At 37.2% G+C, this 21830-nt stretch overlaps 1 protein-coding gene across 1 annotated transcript in view; it reads left to right on the forward strand.

The window, feature by feature from the left end:
* LOC136243226 (uncharacterized) overlaps positions 1–15087 on the forward strand; it is a 28717-nt gene extending 13630 nt beyond the window's left edge. The window contains exons 3-4 of the mRNA XM_066034773.1: positions 8310–8765; positions 14654–15087. Coding sequence (XP_065890845.1) covers positions 8310–8765; positions 14654–14949 — 752 coding nt within the window. The 3' untranslated portion in view covers positions 14950–15087. The remainder of the gene's footprint in view (positions 1–8309; positions 8766–14653) is intronic.
* The last annotated feature ends 6743 nt before the right edge of the window (positions 15088–21830 follow it).

A 21830-nucleotide genomic window follows, 5' to 3' on the forward strand; every position in this document is an offset into this window, starting at 1 on the left:
GTGAATTAATAATGACAGTTCAGGTGAATTTGGTGCTGCTTGGTTTTGGCACAAAATTCACCTGAATTGTCATTATTAAAATTTTTACCATTAACCTACCATCACAGCCATTTCTTGGCCGCCACCTTGGATTTCACATCTTTTTTCACCATAGCCTTTTTGAGGGCCGCACTCTTTTTTTACAGCTTGGCTGTTTTGGTTTAGATATCACTTCTTTTTGTATTGCAAGCCACAACGCTGGCCATTAACTGGCTTTGGTGCTTCCTTCTAGCTTGTTTATTTTTTCTTTTATGCAGGAATTATGGAACAAAGGAAGAAATTTTGTGTACAGCTTTTTGTATGATTAAAAATATTTGTACATGTAACAATGAATGATAATCACATAATGTAGGTAATAAGGTGACTTCTTATACATAACTGAACAGTAGCTGAAACTCCCATTGTTTGTAGCTGAACTCTTTTCAGAGTGACTTGTTTCTAGCTGAACTCTCTACATGGTGATTTGTTTCCAACACATATTTCTACAGGGTGATTTGTTTGTAGCTTATCCCTACAGGGTAACTTGTATCTAGCTGATATCTCTACAGGGTGACTTATTTGTAGCTGATCTCTCTACAGGGTGATTTGTTTGTAGCTGAATTCTCTACAGGGTAATTTGTTTGCAGCTGAACTCTCTACATGGTGGTTTCTTTGTAGCTGAACACTCTACAAGGTGACTTCTTCTAGTTGAACTATCTATGCGGTAATCTTTTGTAGCTGAATTCTCTACAGGGTGATTTATTTGCAGCTGAGCTCTCTACATGATGGTTTCTTTGTAGCTGAACTCTCTACAAGGTAACTTCTTCTAGCTGATCTTTCTACAGGGCGATTTATTTGCAGCTGAATTCTCTACAGGGTGGTTTGTTTGCAGCTGAACTCTCTACATGGTGGTTTCTTTGTAGCTGAACTCTCTACAAGGTGGCTTCTTATAGCTGAACTCTCTACACAGTGATCTTTTCGTAGCTGAACTCTCTACAGGGTGATTTGTTTGTAGCTAAACTCTCTACATGATGGTTTCTTTGTAGCTGAACTCTCTACAAGGTAACTTCTAGCTGATCTCTCTACAGAGTGACTTGTTTATAGCTGAGTATCTGCAGGGTGATTTGTTTGTAGCTAAACTCTCTACAAGGTGATCGTTCTAGCTGATCTTTCTACAGGATGAATTGTTTCTAGCTGATATGATCTCTCTACAGAATGACTTGTTTCCAGCTAAACTCTATTTGTAGCTGAAGTCTCTATAAGATGATTTCTTCTAGCTGATCTCTCTATAGGGTAACTTGTTTGTAGCTGAACTCTCTACAGGATGGTTTCTTTGTAGCTGATCTCTCTATAGGGTGACTTGTTTATAGCTGAACTCTCTACTAGGTGATTAATTTTGTTTGCAGCTGAACTCTCTACAGGGTGATTTTTTGTAGCTGAACTCTCCACAAGGTGACCTTTTCTAGCTGATCTCTCTACAGGGTGATTTGTTTCTAGCTGAACTCTCTACAGGTGATTTGTTTGCAGCTGAACTCTCTACAGGGTGATTTTTTGTAGCTGAACTCTCCACAAGGTGACCTTTTCTAGCTGATCTCTCTACAGGGTGATTTGCTTGTAGCTGAATTCTCTACAGCGTGATTTGTTTGCAGCTGAACTCTCTACATTATGGTTTCTTTGTAGCCGAACTCTATGCAGGGTGATGTGGTTGTAGCTGAACTCTCTACAGGGTGATTTGTTTGTAGCTGAACTCTCTACAGGATGGTTTCTTTGTAGCTGAACTCTCTACAAGATGATTTCTTCTAGCTGATCTCTGTACTGGGTGACTTGTGTCTAGTTGTACACTCTACAAGGTGATTTGTTTGTAGCTGAATACTCTACAGGATGATTTTTTGTAGCCAAGCTCTCTGCAGGGTGATTTGTTTGTAGCTGAACTCTCTACAGGATGGTTTCTTTGTAGCTCAGGTAACTTGTTTCTAGCTGATCTCTCTACAGGATTGTTTCTTTGTAGCTGAACTCTCTACAAGCTGACGTTTTCTAGCTGAGCTCTCTCTTGTTTCTAGCTGATCTCTCTAAAGAGTTATAACTTGTTAGTAAAGCTGAACTCTTTACAAGGTGGATTTTGGTTGTTAAACTCTCTGCCAGAGGCGTAGCTAAGGGGGGGGGGGGGCAAGGAGGGGCATTTGCCCCCCCCCCCCCCCCATCACTAAATGATATTTTTTAAACCTTCGTCACAAGTTTACCAGTATTAAACTGACACGCAAATGACTGTAAATTATGTACACTACTACGCGGTATCACCAGGGGTTGCTAGTGAATGCGCACACACAACATCCAACTCGCTCGTGAATCCATCGAACGAAAATATTAGAGACATACTTCTATATTTAGCCTAGATCACTCGCGTGGAATCTAAAAAGAGTGACCCGCTTCTCCGCGGCAGGAGTCACAAGTGACAAAGGAGACCAGATGATGCTACGAACCTACTGCCTACGAGGTGATAAAGTGTTAGCTAAATAAATGTACTAAGTTTGTTTTTATCGAGTCGATCACACTGGACCTTTGTACGTACGACAGTGCAGTCTGTTTTTACTTTGTCAGTCGGGTAAGTGTTGGCAAGTAGTGGATTGTTACTTGCAGTGCTAATTCGCAAGTATATCAAATTGAAGCCGTCTTAAATTTGTTGCCATGTTAGATGAATGCTAGTCCTGTATCATTCACTGAAAGAGTATGAAAGGAGAATACCGTATACAGGTGGCCCAGCGATGTACCTAAATCAATAGCATGGCACTCACAAGCTATCCAAGAACTACAATAGCTTCAAATTAATGCAGCAGTGCATAAATTCCTAGTGTTGCTACCAATTTTTACCTTTTTTAGTCTCTCTAGTACACTGGTTTCTCTATACAAGAGCTACCTTGGGAACAGTATACCAATCGAACGACACCTTCATGCACCATTGTTCCAGGTATGCCAATCACTGTAAGACCGCTATTTTGTGTTGTTGCCATCCTTATGGTGGTGAACTATCTTTAGCACTAGAATTATTACCAGTGGCTTCGTTAACTACACCACTACATGAAGCAATTAAGTAAATAAACAGCCATTTATACAACTTCTGTAACTCGAAGACAGGTTGTTGAAATGCCATGAGACAAAGTTTCCTGAGAGAGGAATACCACATCTAACATCTAAAGTAAAAGAAAACATGGGATGCATATACAGTAGTATGAAAAAGTTTCAGCTTTTCAAAAAATGTATTTTTGTACAGGAGACAATGGGAACCGCAAGTTCTGGTTAGCAATATTGCACTCTGGAAAAGTGAAGGAAGTAATTAATACTAATGGCATATTTTGGTTAGTTATACAAAAAGGCCTATTAACCACATATGTGGTATCAAGATTATTATAGTGGGGGAGGGAGAGCGTCGAACTTTGCTATACTCTGTGAAAATGAGCCTGTAAAGTCCTATGGAATTGTTCAAAGGATTTGGTGCTTTGTGTTGGTTGGTGATTAAATATAAGTGAAGGTGGCACACCTTGTGCACACACACGTACACTTGCAGAAACTAAAGCTACTGAGTAAAGAGCAATGTAGGAACATCAACACTGCCTTGGATGAATCCAGTTCCAGTTTCCATGTGCACTGTACTATGGGTATCAACCTCACATGTGACATCTTTATTTGAGATTTCATAAGGTTTCCATCTCCTGCCATGCAAAACTGATATGTCTAGATGGAGTTTCAACCATTGGGATTCCATGCGGACCACCTGCTTTGAACTACAGTAGTAATGTGTTAAATCTGGGCAATCAACAGCAGTCGTATAAACATAGTTCAACACTCTCTCTCTTCCCATTACGTATACTACTCTTGGTGATGTACATACATGTGTTAAGGATGCAGCAATTATGACATGTGTGGACTCAGTAAAAGTAAGCTGAAAGATGTTCTACTAGAGCAAGCAATCAACAATTCATCACGCTAATTCTACTATTTCAGTAGAGCAATTAGATAAAAATTAGTGACTTTATTGTAGCACCCAGCTATAGAAAACTATATGAAATTGAAATGTCAGTATACATAATCCATAACAATGACATTATTGACCAAAGAATTTATCATGATTTTGGGAATAATGGTATGTAAGCGAATGAGATGATTTTTTGAGAACTTCTCAAAAGCATAATGCTATGTGATCAGTATTTGTTAATACATTTGTACACATAATAATGCAGATAGTGTTATCTGCTTATGTGTTGTTTCTAGAAGTTTATTTTAGGTATGAGCAATAATTATTATACCACAGGTCCCCCTGGTACAGCAGTGATTTAGTGACATTACTAATATATCATTTGTTGTACAGTGGGATGAGGTGGATGTTGTTGATTTATATAATGTACAATTGAGGGATAATGGTGGTAGTGTCAGAGAATCTACAACATCACTAACATCACATACTTTAGCAAAGTTAACTCCAAACACAACTTATACTATGACTGTACCTACTGGGAATATTTGTGGATCTGGTACAGTTAGTGATTTTCTCATTGTTACTACTAATGTGACTCTTTTGGTTGGACCCTCCATAACCACATTGTCATTGGTAACTACATCAATTTGATCAACTATGATGCTCCTTACTGCTGTAGTAGTGCGCCTTGTGTATATATGCCAACTCAATCACAATCTGGTAATACTGTTAGATGCATGTGCTATGGTCTGTCACGGAAATATCGGTCCGGGTAAATTCGGTCCGGCTGGACCGATTTTGTATACCAAAACTGGTCCGGCCTAACCAAATTTGGTTGACCAAGTTTAATCCAGCCGGACCATTTTTGGCATCCAAAATTGGTCCGGCCTGACTAAAATTGGTCCGGCCCAAACTTGGTTGGCCACATGCACTGTACCCTAGACCACTTGGACCAACTATAGTTTTGGTTAGTCCGTGGGTGTACCAGGCATTTTGTGGACAGGTCTGTGAAACGGTTACTCTAGGAAACACTACCACTCCTGTTACATCTCACTATTAATCTCCCATTACAAGTACATGAAACCTTACAACCACAATCATTACCTATATGTGTCAATTACAGGAGATCATGTGTAGTGCATGCATAAGTCTGCGTGTACTATCAGTGTTACAGGTCGGTCCATGCTAAGTTTTTTTGTGACGGATCACTGCAGCCGACTTAGCCTGGAAACTATATAATGAGTAGCGTAGTTTTGTTTCCCGACTTGATTTAGCTACGGAAAGTGCATATTACAGTAGTACAGAAACTATTCTATGTCGTAGCTATATATGCAGCTGAACACACATTACACAGTGGCAAAATTAATGCTGTTTTAATTTAAAGCAGTGTGAGATGATAAAAGTCCTGCATTCTTCTTCTCCATGTCAATAGCTAACTGTCCGAGTGGGAACTAGAGGTTTTCTTCCGGCATCAGTACATCAACTCAAATGCATGGTCAATACTATATGGACTCATGGTGTGCATGCCACCCACCTTCATTTATTTCTGGATCAGTGCCTGGTGATGAATGTTATAGGTGACTGCTCTATTAGAGTATCTCGATCTTAAGCACCTCCAATGCAGCTAGCTGATCCCATGCATGCATGCATGCAATGATCCGTGCCCTTGTTGGATAACCTTTTAAGCACAAATCCATGTAGTGATAATGCCTGCAATGCTCATTATTCGCGTTCGAGATTGATAAATGAGAATAGCTATAGCTAAGTCGGCTGCAGTGTTCCGTCACAAACAACTTATAGCTATGCATCATTGGCTGCATGCGTTAGTGGTCCATCCGGACCCATTTTGGTCGACCAATATTGGTCTGAGTGGCCAGAAGTGCATGTGGCCAACTAGGTTTGGGCCGGACCAATTTTGGTCAGGTCAGACCAATTTCGGATGCTAAAAATGGTCCGGGCAGACTAAATTTGGTCGACTGGAAATGGTCCGGCCGGACCAATTTTTGCCCCGGACCAAAATTTTCGTTACAGGTCCCTACTGTAGTTGAAAATTCCAATTTTTGTGTAGCTTGTTTGTTAACGTTTTATAATTAATATGACTGGTGAACCCACGCATACCGCATCTGAAATGGTACCTTGTACCCCAGCTGTATCAATCGTCTAAAAAGTGAAATATCCATTACACTTTGTTAGCTATGTTAAACCCATTACACAGCATTTCAAATTCAAAAGGTACCTCTGCAATCTCCGCATACTGAAAGAAAGACATGGTGCCACCACCCCAGTTACATGAATTATCATCTTAAAAGTGAAGTATCCATTACACTTCGTTTCGGCTATGTTCAACTTGTTATACAACAGTATGAATCAAGAACTGTTTGAAAAGTGCCTCTGCAATCAAAATAGCCACTACGAAAAATATGAATGATTTCCATTACAAAGGGAAGCCATCATGTATTACTGCCAAATCAACACCTTTCACTGTCAGCAGGACACTAGTAAATCCATGAAGAGTGCATTGTAGGTACTGTGGCACCTCTCGGACAAAGAACAGTGAAAAAATCAAGCCCGTAGCCTTAGCCATTATCGAGTTATGCTTGTCTCAAGGTATCAGTCAGTTACTCGGTCAGTAGAAAATTGCATTAAATATATATATATTTTAAATTCCGTAGCAACTTGTTGAAAGCATTGCAGGTCGATCGGGAATCTTGTTTGGGCTTAGTTTTACCTAACCAACACTGTCGTCAGGGAAAATCGAGGCTGGTTTTTGGGTGATGTTATTTTGTGGGCCACGTCTACTCCTTTGTTGTCCCTATTATAGCATTATCATTCTGTCAGTACTATTGTACTGTATGATGTGTCGGATTGTAGAAATTTGGTTTTGGTACAATATTATGTGACTGGGCCTGCGAAAATAGGGCATGTGGGCACATGATTATTTCCTACTTTTTCAAGCTTTCATCACTCATAACGTTTTGTACCATTATGCTATGGCAGTGGAATTTTCAGCATTTAGTAAGCATTTAATTGGCGCAGGTTACAGAATACAAATATTCTGTTCCAGTACTGAAATATAACCTGTAGAATGATGAGATGTAGTTTGTGCCCACATGCCCTGTTTTCGCAGGCCCGGTCACATATTGTTAATATTCCACAGGTCCACCTGATACATCAATAAACATCAGATATAGTGACATTACTACAATACCCCTGTATAAAACGAAATAAAATTTGTGTAGCTATTAATATAATCACTGAAATATTATACATTTCCTGAGGCATTCCCTCACACCTAGACCTAAATGCTTGCAGTATGTTTCAAACTTTAAGGTGTAACTTTTATTTGCCAAAGACTCCTTTCCAGTCGCTATATGCCAATAAGTTCTTAACAGTGCTGAAAAAAGTTTTTGATACAAGATTTAACTTCAGACTTTATTATATAGTTATACAACGGGCACGAGTGCGTTTATACAGGCAGAGCACAAGTGCACATTGTATAACTGTTATGTACCTCTCACCTAATAGGTGAAAAGATCCAATGCTGCAGCTACATTTCTTTTATAAGGTAGAATACCGATATCGATTGTGGTGCTCTAAAACTAACGACATTATTACGTATCAAGCATGGCCTTGACCATACAATCACATGGCAACGCCACAATCGATTGTTATGGTGAGTTTCAATTAGAATAACATTATTTTAAAAAGTGATTTGTCAAGGTGGAAGCTTCGATCAAACTAGTAAGGTATGTAACTACATTTATATATATGTAAATAGAGTTTTACCTGCCGTGTTTGCCTCTTTGATTGCCATTGGCTGCTATTAGATCGCATGTATAACGTAGTAGTGACGTTCCCTGTATGGCCCCACAATTGAATTACGCATTTTAGGCTATATAAGAATTCGAGTAAACAGTGTAGCGTCTTGCCACCTATTAGGTGAGGTGTCGTAGTGGCCTAAGCCGCCAGCACTTGTGCAATGTAGCACAAAACCGCAGCCAGTGCGGTCAGTGCATTATAAGTTATAATGCACTCGCTGCGGTTAGTGCAGCAGTGCTATATACGAATTATAGCACTCGCGGCGCCTTTGAACTGCCCACGCAGAGTGGTACATACTTTGTAAGGATCTGGCCAGCCCACCCAATGGTAGATATAGCATGCTTACCAATCATAAAACTTCCTGGAGCCACTCATGCAAAATTGTTTTACAGCTGTTTAAGTCATACTTGAAATACTTGTTTAAGCTTAAATACCTAAATATGCACAATAATTTACACTTGCTTTGACCATGTCACTATTTGTGTATTTGTTGTGTATTTAGATACCACAGGTCCACCTGGTACACCAATAAACATCAGAGTTAGTGAAATTTCTAGTACATCATTTGTTGTACAGTGGGATGAGGTGGATGATGCCGATCATTATATTGTAAACTGGAGGGATGATGGTGGTAGTGTCAGAGAATCTACAACATCACTGATATCAATTACTATAACACAATTATCTCCTAACACAACTTATAATGTGACTGTAACTGCTGGGAATATTTGTGGATCTGGTACAGTTAGTGATATTCTCATTGTTACTAGTAATGTGACTCTTTTGGTTGGACCCTCAATAACCACACTGTCATTGGTATGTACATCAATTTCATCAACTATGATGTTTGGACCCTCCATAACCACATTGTCATTGGTAACTTCATCAACTATGATGCTACTTACTGCTAGTGCTAGTAGTGCACCTTGTGTATATATGCCAACTCAATCACAATCTGGTAATACTGTTTGTGTGTATGATTGTGTACATGTGAATATATATGTGACCGGATCTTGGAAAACCTACCTTTTGGGCACAAGCTAACTTTTTGGGAAAATTCAAATGAAGATTTCAACAATATTTTTTAAATTAAGTTTTTTGCACATTTGGATAAAGCAACTATTAAACCTTCTTGCTGTGAAGTTTCATACCCATAGCTTCTTTTTCCTAGGAGATATGGATGATTATATCAGACCATGTAGTAATTTCACATGCGTGGGACAACAAGTAACTTACAAATTGGGTGATTTGTTCAGGTACTGGAATGGCTAAAACTTAGTCTTAGACAATGATACATGGCATTTAATTGCAGAAAAGTACCAAGAATACTTCATTAAACTATCAGAAATGTCTTTCAAAGTATTTTAGGTGGTAAGAATGGAATTATTAGTAAACAAAGTGATTTGTCACCATTTGTCACCCTTAATCACCCACAGAACTCAGTACATTACCATAAAAGTTAGTTTGTAATGTACAGGAAAGAAAATCGGCCATATCTCAGGAATGCTTAAAGATATTGAGCTGAAATTTTAACACAAGATAGATGAGCACCTAGTACCTCATTTAAGCTATAAAACAGAAAATTTACCCATGCGCCAAAAAGGTAGGTTTTCCAAGATCAGGTCACATATTTGCATGCTTACAGTATATTATATTACATGTGATACCTGAAGATCACATAAACCTATGATCAAACCTAGAAGACTATCATCATTCATAACCTTAATTCTAGTTACACAAACATACGTAGTATGCCTACAAGTGCTTGCCTATCACAACAAGGCAAGCCTTCTAGCCATGTTATATAACAATATGACATGTATGGTATGCTTTGTTCTTTGAAAGTTAGTCAGGTTTCTACATACATATATAAATCCTGCTACCAGGTCTCTAAGTTGGTTAGAAACTTAATTAAAGATAGTTTCCATTATAAAAATTATGAAAAAAGATGTTATGATGGTGTTCAAATTATACTTCTAATTAACATAGTTATAGTGGGCTATATGTGTCAACTTTTACTATTGAGTATTCATTTATAAGGTATATAGAGAACAGCAAACTGAACTACAATGGTTCAGTGGTGAAGCACTTGGAAGTTAGGTGTGGAGTCTGGTTTAACTCTGGACAACCTTTTGGCATTTTCATGCAAATTTATTTTTTATTTTTTTGCTTCTTGTTGACTGCTCTGTTAAAACATTTTGACCCCGTGATATTTGTTGCTGTCACTGTCATTTCTTTTAAACACCAAAAGTTTGAACTGTATGATGGTTAGCCTATACATAATACAAACTGATTTTCAAGTTATTTCTTTTAGCCTGTTGCATGACAAAAATCAATCTATTTTCTGCAATAGTTGTCTGTAATACTGCAAATGTTTATCAGATTCATACCAGACTATTATGGAAATATACAGTACAGTACCTTAATCTGTCCTCAAATTTCAAGACAATTGTGGTATACATTTGCATTTTTATATAATGGTTTTTGTAAAGTGTGTGAAAAGAAGGTCAATCTATGTAGGCTCAGGAAACAATAGTAAAAACAAAGACCTCAAGCCAAACTTTATGAGGACTCAAATTAGCTACTTTGCCACGAAAAGAAAAAGGAGTATTTTTCTCCTGGCTCCCATATGTTTTAAAGGAATAACATGGCATATTTAAATTAACCAGTTGTTTAGTAACTTGGACTGTTTTAATATTTCAGATTGCTTCTAGCTGCAAGTTTGCACATGTACAGCAGAACCCGTATTTGACAATGAGGACACCTGCATGATCTGGACACTTGGTAATGGTCCTTACTTTGTAAACTAATCTGGAAAAACAGGACACCTTGATAATCAGAGCACTTTTGGTTTGTCCCTAGATGTTCTTAATACACCAGTTTCACTGTATACATTTTGACTTGCCATGGACTTGCAATGTATAACGGTCTATATATCACTTCAACACCTCGGATCAAAGGAAACCACAAGGCTATTATTTCATGAATTGCCCTAACCACAGGATGATATCATGATATATCCCTGACCCTACTACTTTTGATGCTGAGGTATTTATAACGCATCTTTGATTATTTATATATGCTGCTTAAAGTTTTGCATTGTGGGTTTGAGTTTAACATGTTGCTTTAGTTAGGTTAGACACTGTTTAGAAGGAAAAATAATTGAATAAGTCAGCATTCATAGTTCACTTACTAGGCACCACTAAACATTTAACTTTTGTTGTTTCTCCTTTCTTGTGTTTTTACCAACTTGGATGTTTGCTTCTGCCAAACATTGAAGCCACCTATGTACTGCAGAGCTGATTTCTACTCAACCACTCACTGACACTACAGCCTTTTAAAGGGTGACTATACTGATCACATAAAAGAGCTTCAATGGAATCAATTTTATAAGAACTTTTGTAGGAAAGGAGTCATAAGGACTTCTGTCAAGGCGTTCTACTTGCTTTTATATAGCTATTATGTAGTCAAACTTTGCACCTAGCTTTAAAATAAACTCTTGTACAGGTGATCATGAATACCACAATGTAAAAGTACCAATGGTAATCAGGTTATAAATACATTTTACTACAACAGTACAGGTGACTGAGACAAGTAGGCTGGCACAATATAATAACCTCAGAGTTCATCTTGGACATACCTTTGTAGTCACCACAAACCAACTTAATTACATGTCAATATCGTCATGTCTGGCCTCCCTCCTATATGGCCCAATATAAACTCTGCTACACTTTGAAAGGACACGATTTCCCCTCTGCCCAGACTTATTTCGCACACTGATATTGGTGATTTATGTTGCATATATTTCTAGGGCAATTTTCAACAGCAGCATGTCATTTGGCGCCTTTCATTTTGTATATGTTAAAGCGTAGCCGCGAGTGCTATATGAAAAATATAGTACGAGGTGTGCGGCCGAGATGCTAATAAAGAACTCAGTTTCGCCTCGTGCTTTATTAGCATCTCGGCCGCGCGCCTCGTACTTTATTTTTCATATAGCACGAGCAAGGCTATGCTTTAAATGATTTATGGAACTTTCTAGTCGTGTAGCTTCACCATACACTAGGACTTGTAATTAACACGCGTTGCATGAACTATTAGCAGCCTGAACGCACACGAACTAGTTTAATAAAGTAACTCACACATATTTCACCATAGTTTGGAATGGTAGATGTTCATTGCGTATTTTGGCAGGTTTTGCTCGCAACCCACAATCGATTCTATTGTGAGTCACAGTGAAATAATTCCGTGATATCTCCGGGACTTGTCCGTTTACATTAACAAACGTAACAGCAACGTTACCTTCTCCCGTCCATCATCGAAGCATTTAGATAAGTCTATAAAAGCAATCCAGTGTTAAAACTCGTATTGGCTGGGGTGATTGATCACTCAGCGCGGCGAGGCTATCAGCCTTCACCGGTGTGGGTGATTAGTCGTACTGGTGCGAGCCCCGCAGGCTATTGGCCTGCACTAAGGCACATGGGCAACTGTGTTTTATTTCCCACAAAGAGTGCTTTATTGCACCGTAAAGAGTGCTTTATTGCACCGCAAAGAGTGCTTTATTCGTTCAATAAAGCACTCTTTGCGGTGCAATAAAGCACTCTTTGTGGTCATGAAGCACTGTTGACCGGCTGAGAGTGTACTTTATGAAATTTAAAGTACACTTTTTCCTTTGATCTCGCCCACGCAAAGTTCTATAAATGGAGATGATAGTACTATGTACCATACTGTTTGATAGACTGCAAAATCAAAAACGCAGTCTTTATGATTAATGAAACAAATTATATGTAAACCCAGATTATTAAAATTACAATGGAGAATAGGGATCACTAAAAAAGCTACAAGAAGGGATTGCTAGAGTGGTAATGTAAATCACCAATCTTTATTGTGAAACAATATCACTGAAACATCATACAGTACGATAGTAACTGTATAGTAGGGACCACAAAGGAGTAGGCATGGCCCACGAAATAATATCACCCAAAAAACAGCCTCAATTTTCCCTGACAATGATGAGGCAGTATTGGTTAGGTAAAACTAAGCCCAAACAAGCTTTCAGATCGACCCGAAACGCTTTCAACAAGTTGCTACGGAATTTTAAAAATAATTTATTTAACAGAATTTTCTAGTGAATGACTGACTGACCGAGTACTGACTGATTCCTTCAGACAAGCGTAACTCGATAACGGCTTAGGCTACAGACTTGATTATTTCACTGTTCGACATCACTTCGGCCCAACAGGTGCCTTTTGGCAAACCGCAGTACATGCAATGCATTCTTCATGGATTTACCAGCGTCCTCCTTTGTGTTCCATTCATCTTTGCTGACACAGTGACAGCGAAAAGTGTCAATTTGGCGATAGCACATGATGGCTTCCCTTCGTAACGGAAATCGTCCGTATTTTTATAGTGGCTATTTTGATAGCAGAGGTGCTTTTCAAACATTCTTGATTCGTACTGCTGTGTAACAGGTTGAACATAGCCGACAGTGAAGTGTAATGGATACTTCACTTTTCAGACAATAATTGATATAACCGGCGTACGTGGCATCATTTCATACATTATGCGTGGATTGCAGAGGTGCTTTTCGAACAGTTCATGATTTGAAATGTTGCATAACGGATTGAACAAAGCTGACAATGAAGCATAATGGATATTTCACTTTTCAGACGATAATTGGGGCGCGCGGTGTCATTTCAAATGCGGTATACGTGGGTTCACCAGTCATACCTAATAATTTTTTTTTTTAAGTTAACAAACAAGTACACAGAAAAATTTGGAATTTTCAACTAGAGTAGGAACCATAGTACATCGATAAAAAGTACTGAAACAAGTTGGAGTAGTGCACGGTATTAAATCACACTAAAACAATAAGAAGTGTTATATCCCTACTGTGCATTTCCATTATGGTATCATGAGCACAGTAGGGATATATAACACTTCTTATTGTTTTACTGTGATTTAAATATCTTCAACTTGTTTCAGTACTTTTTATCGATGTGCTATGGTCCCTACTCTAGCTGAAAATTCCAAATTTTTCTGTGTACTTGTAATATTAACATCCCTTGACATTGGGATTTATGGTCTACTTTACCACCTCAGTAATTTATTAAGACTTTACATCACAAGTGCTGAAGGTAATCCTTTCATCTTTTGTGGCTTTTTTCAGTAATCTTTATTCCCTTTTTGAAATTTATTATTGTTAATATCAGGAATTCATAATACACACACATATATATTGTGAACTTTGTTAATATTATAGTCAGTTTCACCAGGCTCAGACTCAGGTTGTTCTCAGACCAATATATCTTCTTCACAAGAAGCAATCATTTCTAAGTGATTTCAAATTCTATTTAGAGCGTAACCGTTATAATTATAGATGTTTCATTGTAAAAGGCCAAAAAATTGCATTACTGTATTGTCTCGAATTACATCCCGGGTGTTTATTTCTTTCAAGTAGCTTTTTACCCCGGCTACTAAATGAGACCGGCAACTATACGAGACTGGCAATTATATGATCAACATTCATGAGTCAACTTCATATCTTGGTGTTGTACTCTCCTAGATTCTCCTTGATGTTTCCCTCAGCATATTTCACAGATTCAAGCTTAAAAGGAACTCTTCTATAAAACGTTCTTCACTTCATCATTTATAATACCGCCTGGAATTGTTAACGATAAAGGCTGCACTAGACGTTTATTCGAGACCCGGAGTTTATTTTGGTTATGATGCTGTATACCCCTGGCAACTAAACAGGACTAGGCATTTATACAAGACAAGCCGTAATTCGAGGCAATACGGTAATTGTGTGTGCGGGAATATGATTTGAATGTATTGTTAATGTTATAGACTCAAGTTCACTATCTACCGGAGTAGCCGTTGCTGTGACATTCACTATAACATTCATCATCACATTAACTGTTTCTGTTGTCATCACATTTTTGATCACATTTGTCATTGTTAAGAGAAAATTTGAGAAGATTTACAAGACTACCCACCAATCAACACAACAGATGCCATTGTATGAAACAGTGATTACACCTGCTATTACTAAAAGTGATGTGAAGCTAGAGGCTAATCCAGCCTATGGTACAAGTGATAGAGTGGCCATGAATGATAATCCTGCTTATCTAAGCTGCAAGTGATGTAATAGCTAACACATTTGAGTGTGCGTGTGTGTAGTTTGAAAACTCCTATAGTATTTATTTTTATGCTGTTGAATAATGCAATCTTAATGTATCACTTTCTCTAACAACTTCATCATATCATTACTGTATCACTCATGCACAATGTTGATTTTTCCTGTATCAAAATTAAATGATTTTCATGCATATGTACTTAAAATGGGATAATTTTAATAGTGTAAGTTTCCATAAGATACATATAACTGCTTGATTTATTTTGAGCAAAATTGCACTTCCTGAGAGCTGCAGCTGTACATGTAAAGTTCATCTAATTTTTTCAGGTTTCAATATTTTACACTCTACTGTAGCAATGTATACAATACCGCGCAAAAACAGTTAAACTGTATAAAAAAGGTACAACCTTAAAAAAGCCTGGACGAAAAAAGTTATGAAATCAAAAATGATGTGGACGATAATAAATTATAATAATGGCCTTTGTGCATTATTAAAATTTATTATTATCAATATTATTGGAGCTATTTCATGGCCGCCACTTTTGATTCCACAACTTTTTTCACCCAGGCTTTTTGAATGCCGCACCTTTTTATACAGCTTGGCTGCTTTTTCGTGGATTTCACTTTTCGTATTTTAAATATTATACCCAAAGCCAATAATAAACTGGCTTTGACGTTTGTTTTTATGCAAATCATTGTTCTTCTTATCTACAGATGCATTGAAGATGATATAAGACAAGCTAGTGCTCTACCAATACAGAAAAATATTACCGATCTGATGCAAATTAGTCTGGGAGACAGCAGGGTGGAGTTTACAGAATGGTCTATAGTTTATTTTAATGCACTTTTTGATTGTCCTGTACACCTAAAACAACATTCCACCTGCTGGACTGGTGCCAGCCTTTGGCATTTTGCCATAGTAACGAAAGTTTAATTAACTGCATAGCAACCATACAAATTTTACAAAATAGCTTCTGTGGGTTTCAGTTTTACCCAAAATTGTTTGATAACCTGACCATTTAACAAATCTTAGGTGTTACAATTAATGTCAGAAAAAAACTGAATAATTAAATAGTCCCATAAACCCCTGAAGGCATCATTATGCATACCATAGTTACGTATGTCTCAATAACCATCACAGGGCCTGCAGGCACAAACTACACCCTGTCACACAGCAGGATGTATCTCAGTAGTGGAGTAAAGTATTTGCATTCTGCTACTTGTACTGTAATTCGCTTTATTTTCATGCAAAAAATTTTTGTGTAAAAATATTTTCGTATGATTTGCATAAATGACTGCTCTATTAGAGTAGTTCGATCTTGTATAAAAATTTTCGTGCAAGAAATTTTTGTATAAATTTTGTATACGAAAATTATTTTACAACGAAAATAAAACAAATTACAGTATTATAAAGCCAATCAATTGCTTAATACCTGCTTAAATTTACAAAGCCATAGCACATTACATACATAAAATTATGGGTGATTAAAGTTCGAAAAGTAGACAAATTTTATGTGCCCACATGTCCTTTATTCACAGGCCCAGTCACATTTGCTCTCTTGACTTTCTTTAATTTAGTTATTTAAAAAAAATGTTTGCTTCAGCTTAAGCCATATACTATAATGGTTACCATTGCTTTTAGACTTGAGAGAATAAACATAGTTTTCTAATAGGAAATTTAATTCCGGCGTTTTCCTTTGTATGCTTCTAAATCATTATGATAGTATCTGGTGATAATGGTTTGCCTCTTTTTGGTATTGCTGGTGTGGAAAGGCTTGGTTACTACACCCGTTCTCCAGCTAAAGTCTATGAAGTGCAAACAGTTTATCAGGTGCAGTATTACAAAATGTTCACAATCTAATCATAACATTAGTGCTAAAAATTAATAGAACTTGAGTTGAAGTTGATTTACATGTAGGTAGATCATCAAATGTAAACTCAAAAACTAGTACTTGCTTGTATACTTGTGGCAAATAGGAGTATGTCACAAAGTACTCACTATACAGCAAATACAGCTGTAACATATGTGTGTTCTTCATCTACGCTTATTAAATGCCTTCTTCACACCTGTTCCACTATCATCTAATTTAGCAAGAAATAATGGAAGTTATGCCGTATTTGGGGCATCATACGTGTGTGGTATCCATGCAATAATACAATAAAAGAGTAGCTTCCTTTTGTACCCCCCTTTGTAAGTTAAACCATCCTAATAAAATGTGTACACCATGATATCAGAATAATTTTGTCTAAGGTCCCATTTGTATTGAATGCACATACAATTAAGCCTCTGAGATCAGGACAACTTTCCAATAAGAACAGTATAGTGGGGTCTCAGGATAGTATTGTGAGAGCCTCTAGCTATGTTTTATATAGGATACACACACATATGCAGGGGCGGATCCAGGGGGGGGTTCAAAGGGTTCCATGGAACCCCCCTTTTGAAAGAACCTCTCTTACTTGAGATACTCTATTAGAGCAGTCAAATCGAGATACTCTAATAGAGCAGTCACAGTAGTCTTTGAGGAGCAGTGTAGCAAGCTATGTATACAGTTATAAATGATAAATGAGGAAATGTAGTTGGTGAGGGCATCTATGGTGAGGGGAAGCTATTGTCAGCAGGTGATGACTTTTTTTTGGTCTTAAACTTACAGTTAGGCTGAAGTTGCAATTCCAAAGTGGAACCCCCCTTTTTAAAAGTCTGGATCTGCCCCTGATATGTATGTGTGTGTGCTACCTCTTCATCAATACAGTAAATAGATCATGACATGCCCTTTGTACTGAAGTTATGTCTGATCTCAATCACTTCTGCTAATCACTTCTTTCTGTACAGTACCTTTTGTTATTTTCACTAATGTGACCAACAAATCAACTTCTTTAAGTTACATGCAGGGGTGTATGTTATTCTCTTACACTTACATGCTGCTCCTCTTGCATGAGAATTTTGGTAACCTTACAATTAATTTTAGCATGCAAGAGAGAACTTTCAATGATATAAAAGTGCTACAAACCAGTCTTTTTGTGACCAAATTTGCAAGAAAGGTCATCCACACACCAAATTTTATCACTTTAATGATTCATAACTTAATTTAGATTTGAAATAAGTTATTGATTGAAATTTTGTCAGCTGTGAGCCATAACATAGACCATTGGATGAAGAAATTTCACATCTGTTTGAAACAAAGTTATTCAAACAATTGCATGTGGAAGATGCAAATCCAGCCTTTAACAGCATCCACTAGCTGCATTACGTATATTGCATAAACAAAATTAGACTTAAAAGTCTTTCCTGCTGCCACCTATTTGCTTCACTAACATTTTCCTCAATTGGTATTTATCAACAGCATATATTGTGATCAGCAATAGCATGCCATATAAATATGTGTCATAGAATATGTGTGGCACACAGTGTGTTGAGTACAAACAAATTTGGTTCTACAAATAATTCATAATAGTTAGGGACCCGCCGATTATGCTCATAATTTTACCTATTATGCTATGCTGCACTGCTCAAAAATTTACCTATTATGCTTAAATATATGCTCAATACTTACCCATTATGCTCAAATTATGCCCAATTATTTATGCTTCAGTTCCCATGCTCTAGTAATAATTTCCAATAAATAATAAGTGGCTGAAGCACAAACTTACTTGTCAAAATGCATATCACAGAAAAGATCGATATACTCTAATAGAACAGTCAGTTATATGATTGTTCTATTAGAGTTACTGACTGTTCTATTAGAGTATATCGATCTTTTTGTGATAGCTATTTTGATAAGTCAGAATTCATACTATTACACAAATATTCTACCTATTATGCTAGCATTATGCTCAATGCTTTCAGACACCTATTATGCTCATAATTATGCCAGCATAATCGGCGGGTCCCTAATAATAGTTCATGTTAAATGTACTGTTTGTACAGTATTTGCACATGTATACTACATACACATACACAGCCGGTGTTCTATGAAATGCAGTGGTAGATAGGGACAGCATAGGCGGCGGAAAGGGGGGGGGCTAGGGGGCTAAAGCCCCCCTCGGTCTGCTGAGGGGGGGCTTAGCCCCCCCCCCCCTCAGAATGATATCACACCGAAATTATCTTTCTTGGAGTGGGGCTGAAAACCGTGATAAAGATCGAGATACTCTAATAGAGCAGTCACTCTAATAAAGTAGTCAGTGTGTAGCGAGCTATGAAAGGATTTTTATGTAGTTTATCAGCTAGAAATAGTAGCTGGTGAGGTGGAAAGCTCTTGATAGTTGGTTGCGACCTTTTTTTTTTTTTTTTTTTTGGTCTTACCTTACCAAACTATAGAAATAAGTCTGGGTCAGCCCAGCCCCCCCTCATATCAACTACTTCCTCCGCCGCTGAGGGACAGTACTCGGTTACAGCAAATCCATGCCAGTCAAGCTGTGAAAAGGGTGCATATAGTGACACTACAACTGTATCATTCAGTTTGCTATAACTAAAATTTGGTCTAGCTGAAATTTAATCATTGGAGCAATTTCTGGTTACTGATTTTGATTTACTCCATAGTTGGCTATTCTGTCTGCAGTTTGGCTATTTTGACATGGATACCATCGTTTACTACTTTACATGTGCTCTATTCAAGGCAGAAAGTCAAGCTAATGTTCAAAACACAACTTATACAATTACTCATATATAAAATCATTTAGTTGATGAGATTACATTAATTTAACTACTATAAATTTACTTAATCGCTCAGCATAAAAATAATAGTGAACTTGCCCATTCCAGTCACCTGCCTTACTAAGGACGTGGCTGCATTAAACATGTTAATGTCGCTGTGTACACAAATGACACAATTAGGAGACTTACAATGGTCAGTTAAATCAGGTGACCTTATTATACAGTGAACCATTTAGACAGGTTTTACTATACAGTTCAATCTTAGAAGTATTGTGCAATCACATTAAAACACATACAGTAAAGCAAACAGGCATAACATGGAATGTGATCAAAGGAGTCTAACGAGACTTAGTGTATGACTTTGACTCATGATGCACTGTCTTTGTGCCAATTTAGGAGAAATTTGAAAACAGTGGGCTAGTGTTTTAATTTCTTTGATACTTTAGCATGGAATGACCAAAATACTAGAATTTCCTGAGTTAATATCCCAATTTGCCCAATACTGACAGAGGTCCAGCAGGTGGTTTTGAATAGTCCATAGTATGGAGAAATATTTTGTGACAAAATAAACTATAGACCATATTGCAAGGTTCAGCCAAAAAAGCCTATTCTTCTACTATTATAGTGTAATATATACTCCAATAGAGTGCACATTTTTGAGAACTTATAGACTGGTTGCTCATAATTACAGTATATATTTACCTTTAATTTTATTCAGAATGGATAATAATATTTCTTGTGTTTTAATTATACCGTAAATCAGGAAAAAATTTTAATCAAAATTTTTCATCACTGGCTGTATTGATGAAAATTAAAACAATAAATTATTTTTAAGGCAGTGGTTACTGAACTGAAAGTTGGTTCAATAAGCCAGACTCACTATTGAACCGACAGTAAAACTTAGACAAAAAAGGTCACTAAATGAAAAAAAAAAATCACAAAACTCAACCTGGGCTCAAACCCTGGACTGTTGGAACTGTAGGTAGTGGGCTAACCACTGTGCTACCACTGCTAGCTACCCAGAGTCCCTACTTTTCTACCTTATAAATGCTACTTACGTGGTAGTCTCACTATGTACACTATGATACAGTAGAAGAACTTAACGTAACCTAAAGGTGAAGAAGAAACCAAAGCTGAACCTGAACCTAACCCTAACACTAATGCTACTTTTCGCGTCCCCTAAAGTTGAATGCTCGGGGAAACTACTAGACGCAAAAATAATAAAACCTTTGGTTCAGTAACCACTACCTATTTTTAACTATTATACAGATAATTTGTGCATACAAATATTAATGTATAGCTAGTTATTCCGCCAAAAATCTTTCGAAAATCTGTAGCGTCAAAATTTTAACAAGTATTTCAAAAAATTTGTAATTTTCAACTAGAGTAGGGACCATATCACATTGATAAAAAGTACTGAAACAAGCTGAAGTAGTGCACGATATTAAATCACAGTAAAACAATAAGAAGTGTTATTTATATCCTTACTGTATTCCAAGATACCATAATGGAAATGCACAGTAGGGATATAACACTTCTTATTGTTTTACTGTGATTTAATATCGTGCACTACTCCAGCTTGTTTCAGTACTTTTTATCGATGAGCTATGGTCCCTACTCTACTTGAAAATTCCATCTTTTTTGGAATACTTGTTTGTTAACTTTTTTGTAAATAATATTATTATGATTGGTGAACACACGCATACTGCATTTGAAGTGGTGCCGCGCGCTCCAGCTATATTGTCTGGCAAGTGAAGTATCCATTACGCTTTGTTGTCAGCTATGTTCAACCTGTTTCACAGCAGTACGAATCAAGAGCTGTTCAAAAAGCATCTCTGCAACCCACGCATACCAAAAGAAAGGGTTGGTGCCGTGTGCCCCAGTTATATAAACCCCCCAAAACACCTTCGCTTTAAAAAAGGCACATCCAAGAAACTACAACTACCTGAAAAAAACAGTTCAGCTGTAGAAAAAAACTAACAGGCTACTGAAAGAGCTGACATCTGGAGCGGCCAAGAATCAATGTTGCTACAACTACCAAAGTTTTACCAAATCCATGCTCAAGTAAAATGAAAGCAACTGGCAACCAAAACAACTGATATCTGAAGTGGCCAAGAATAAATTTATTTTGATACAGCCAACTACAATTATTAATGAAGTTGTAATATTGAATCTTAATCATTCAACTGTGTTCTATACATTCATCCCTGCTACATCGTAAATTAATCCTTTGTTAC

This window comes from Dysidea avara, chromosome 1 (assembly GCF_963678975.1).
Source record: "Dysidea avara chromosome 1, odDysAvar1.4, whole genome shotgun sequence".
Lineage (NCBI taxonomy): Eukaryota > Metazoa > Porifera > Demospongiae > Dictyoceratida > Dysideidae > Dysidea > Dysidea avara.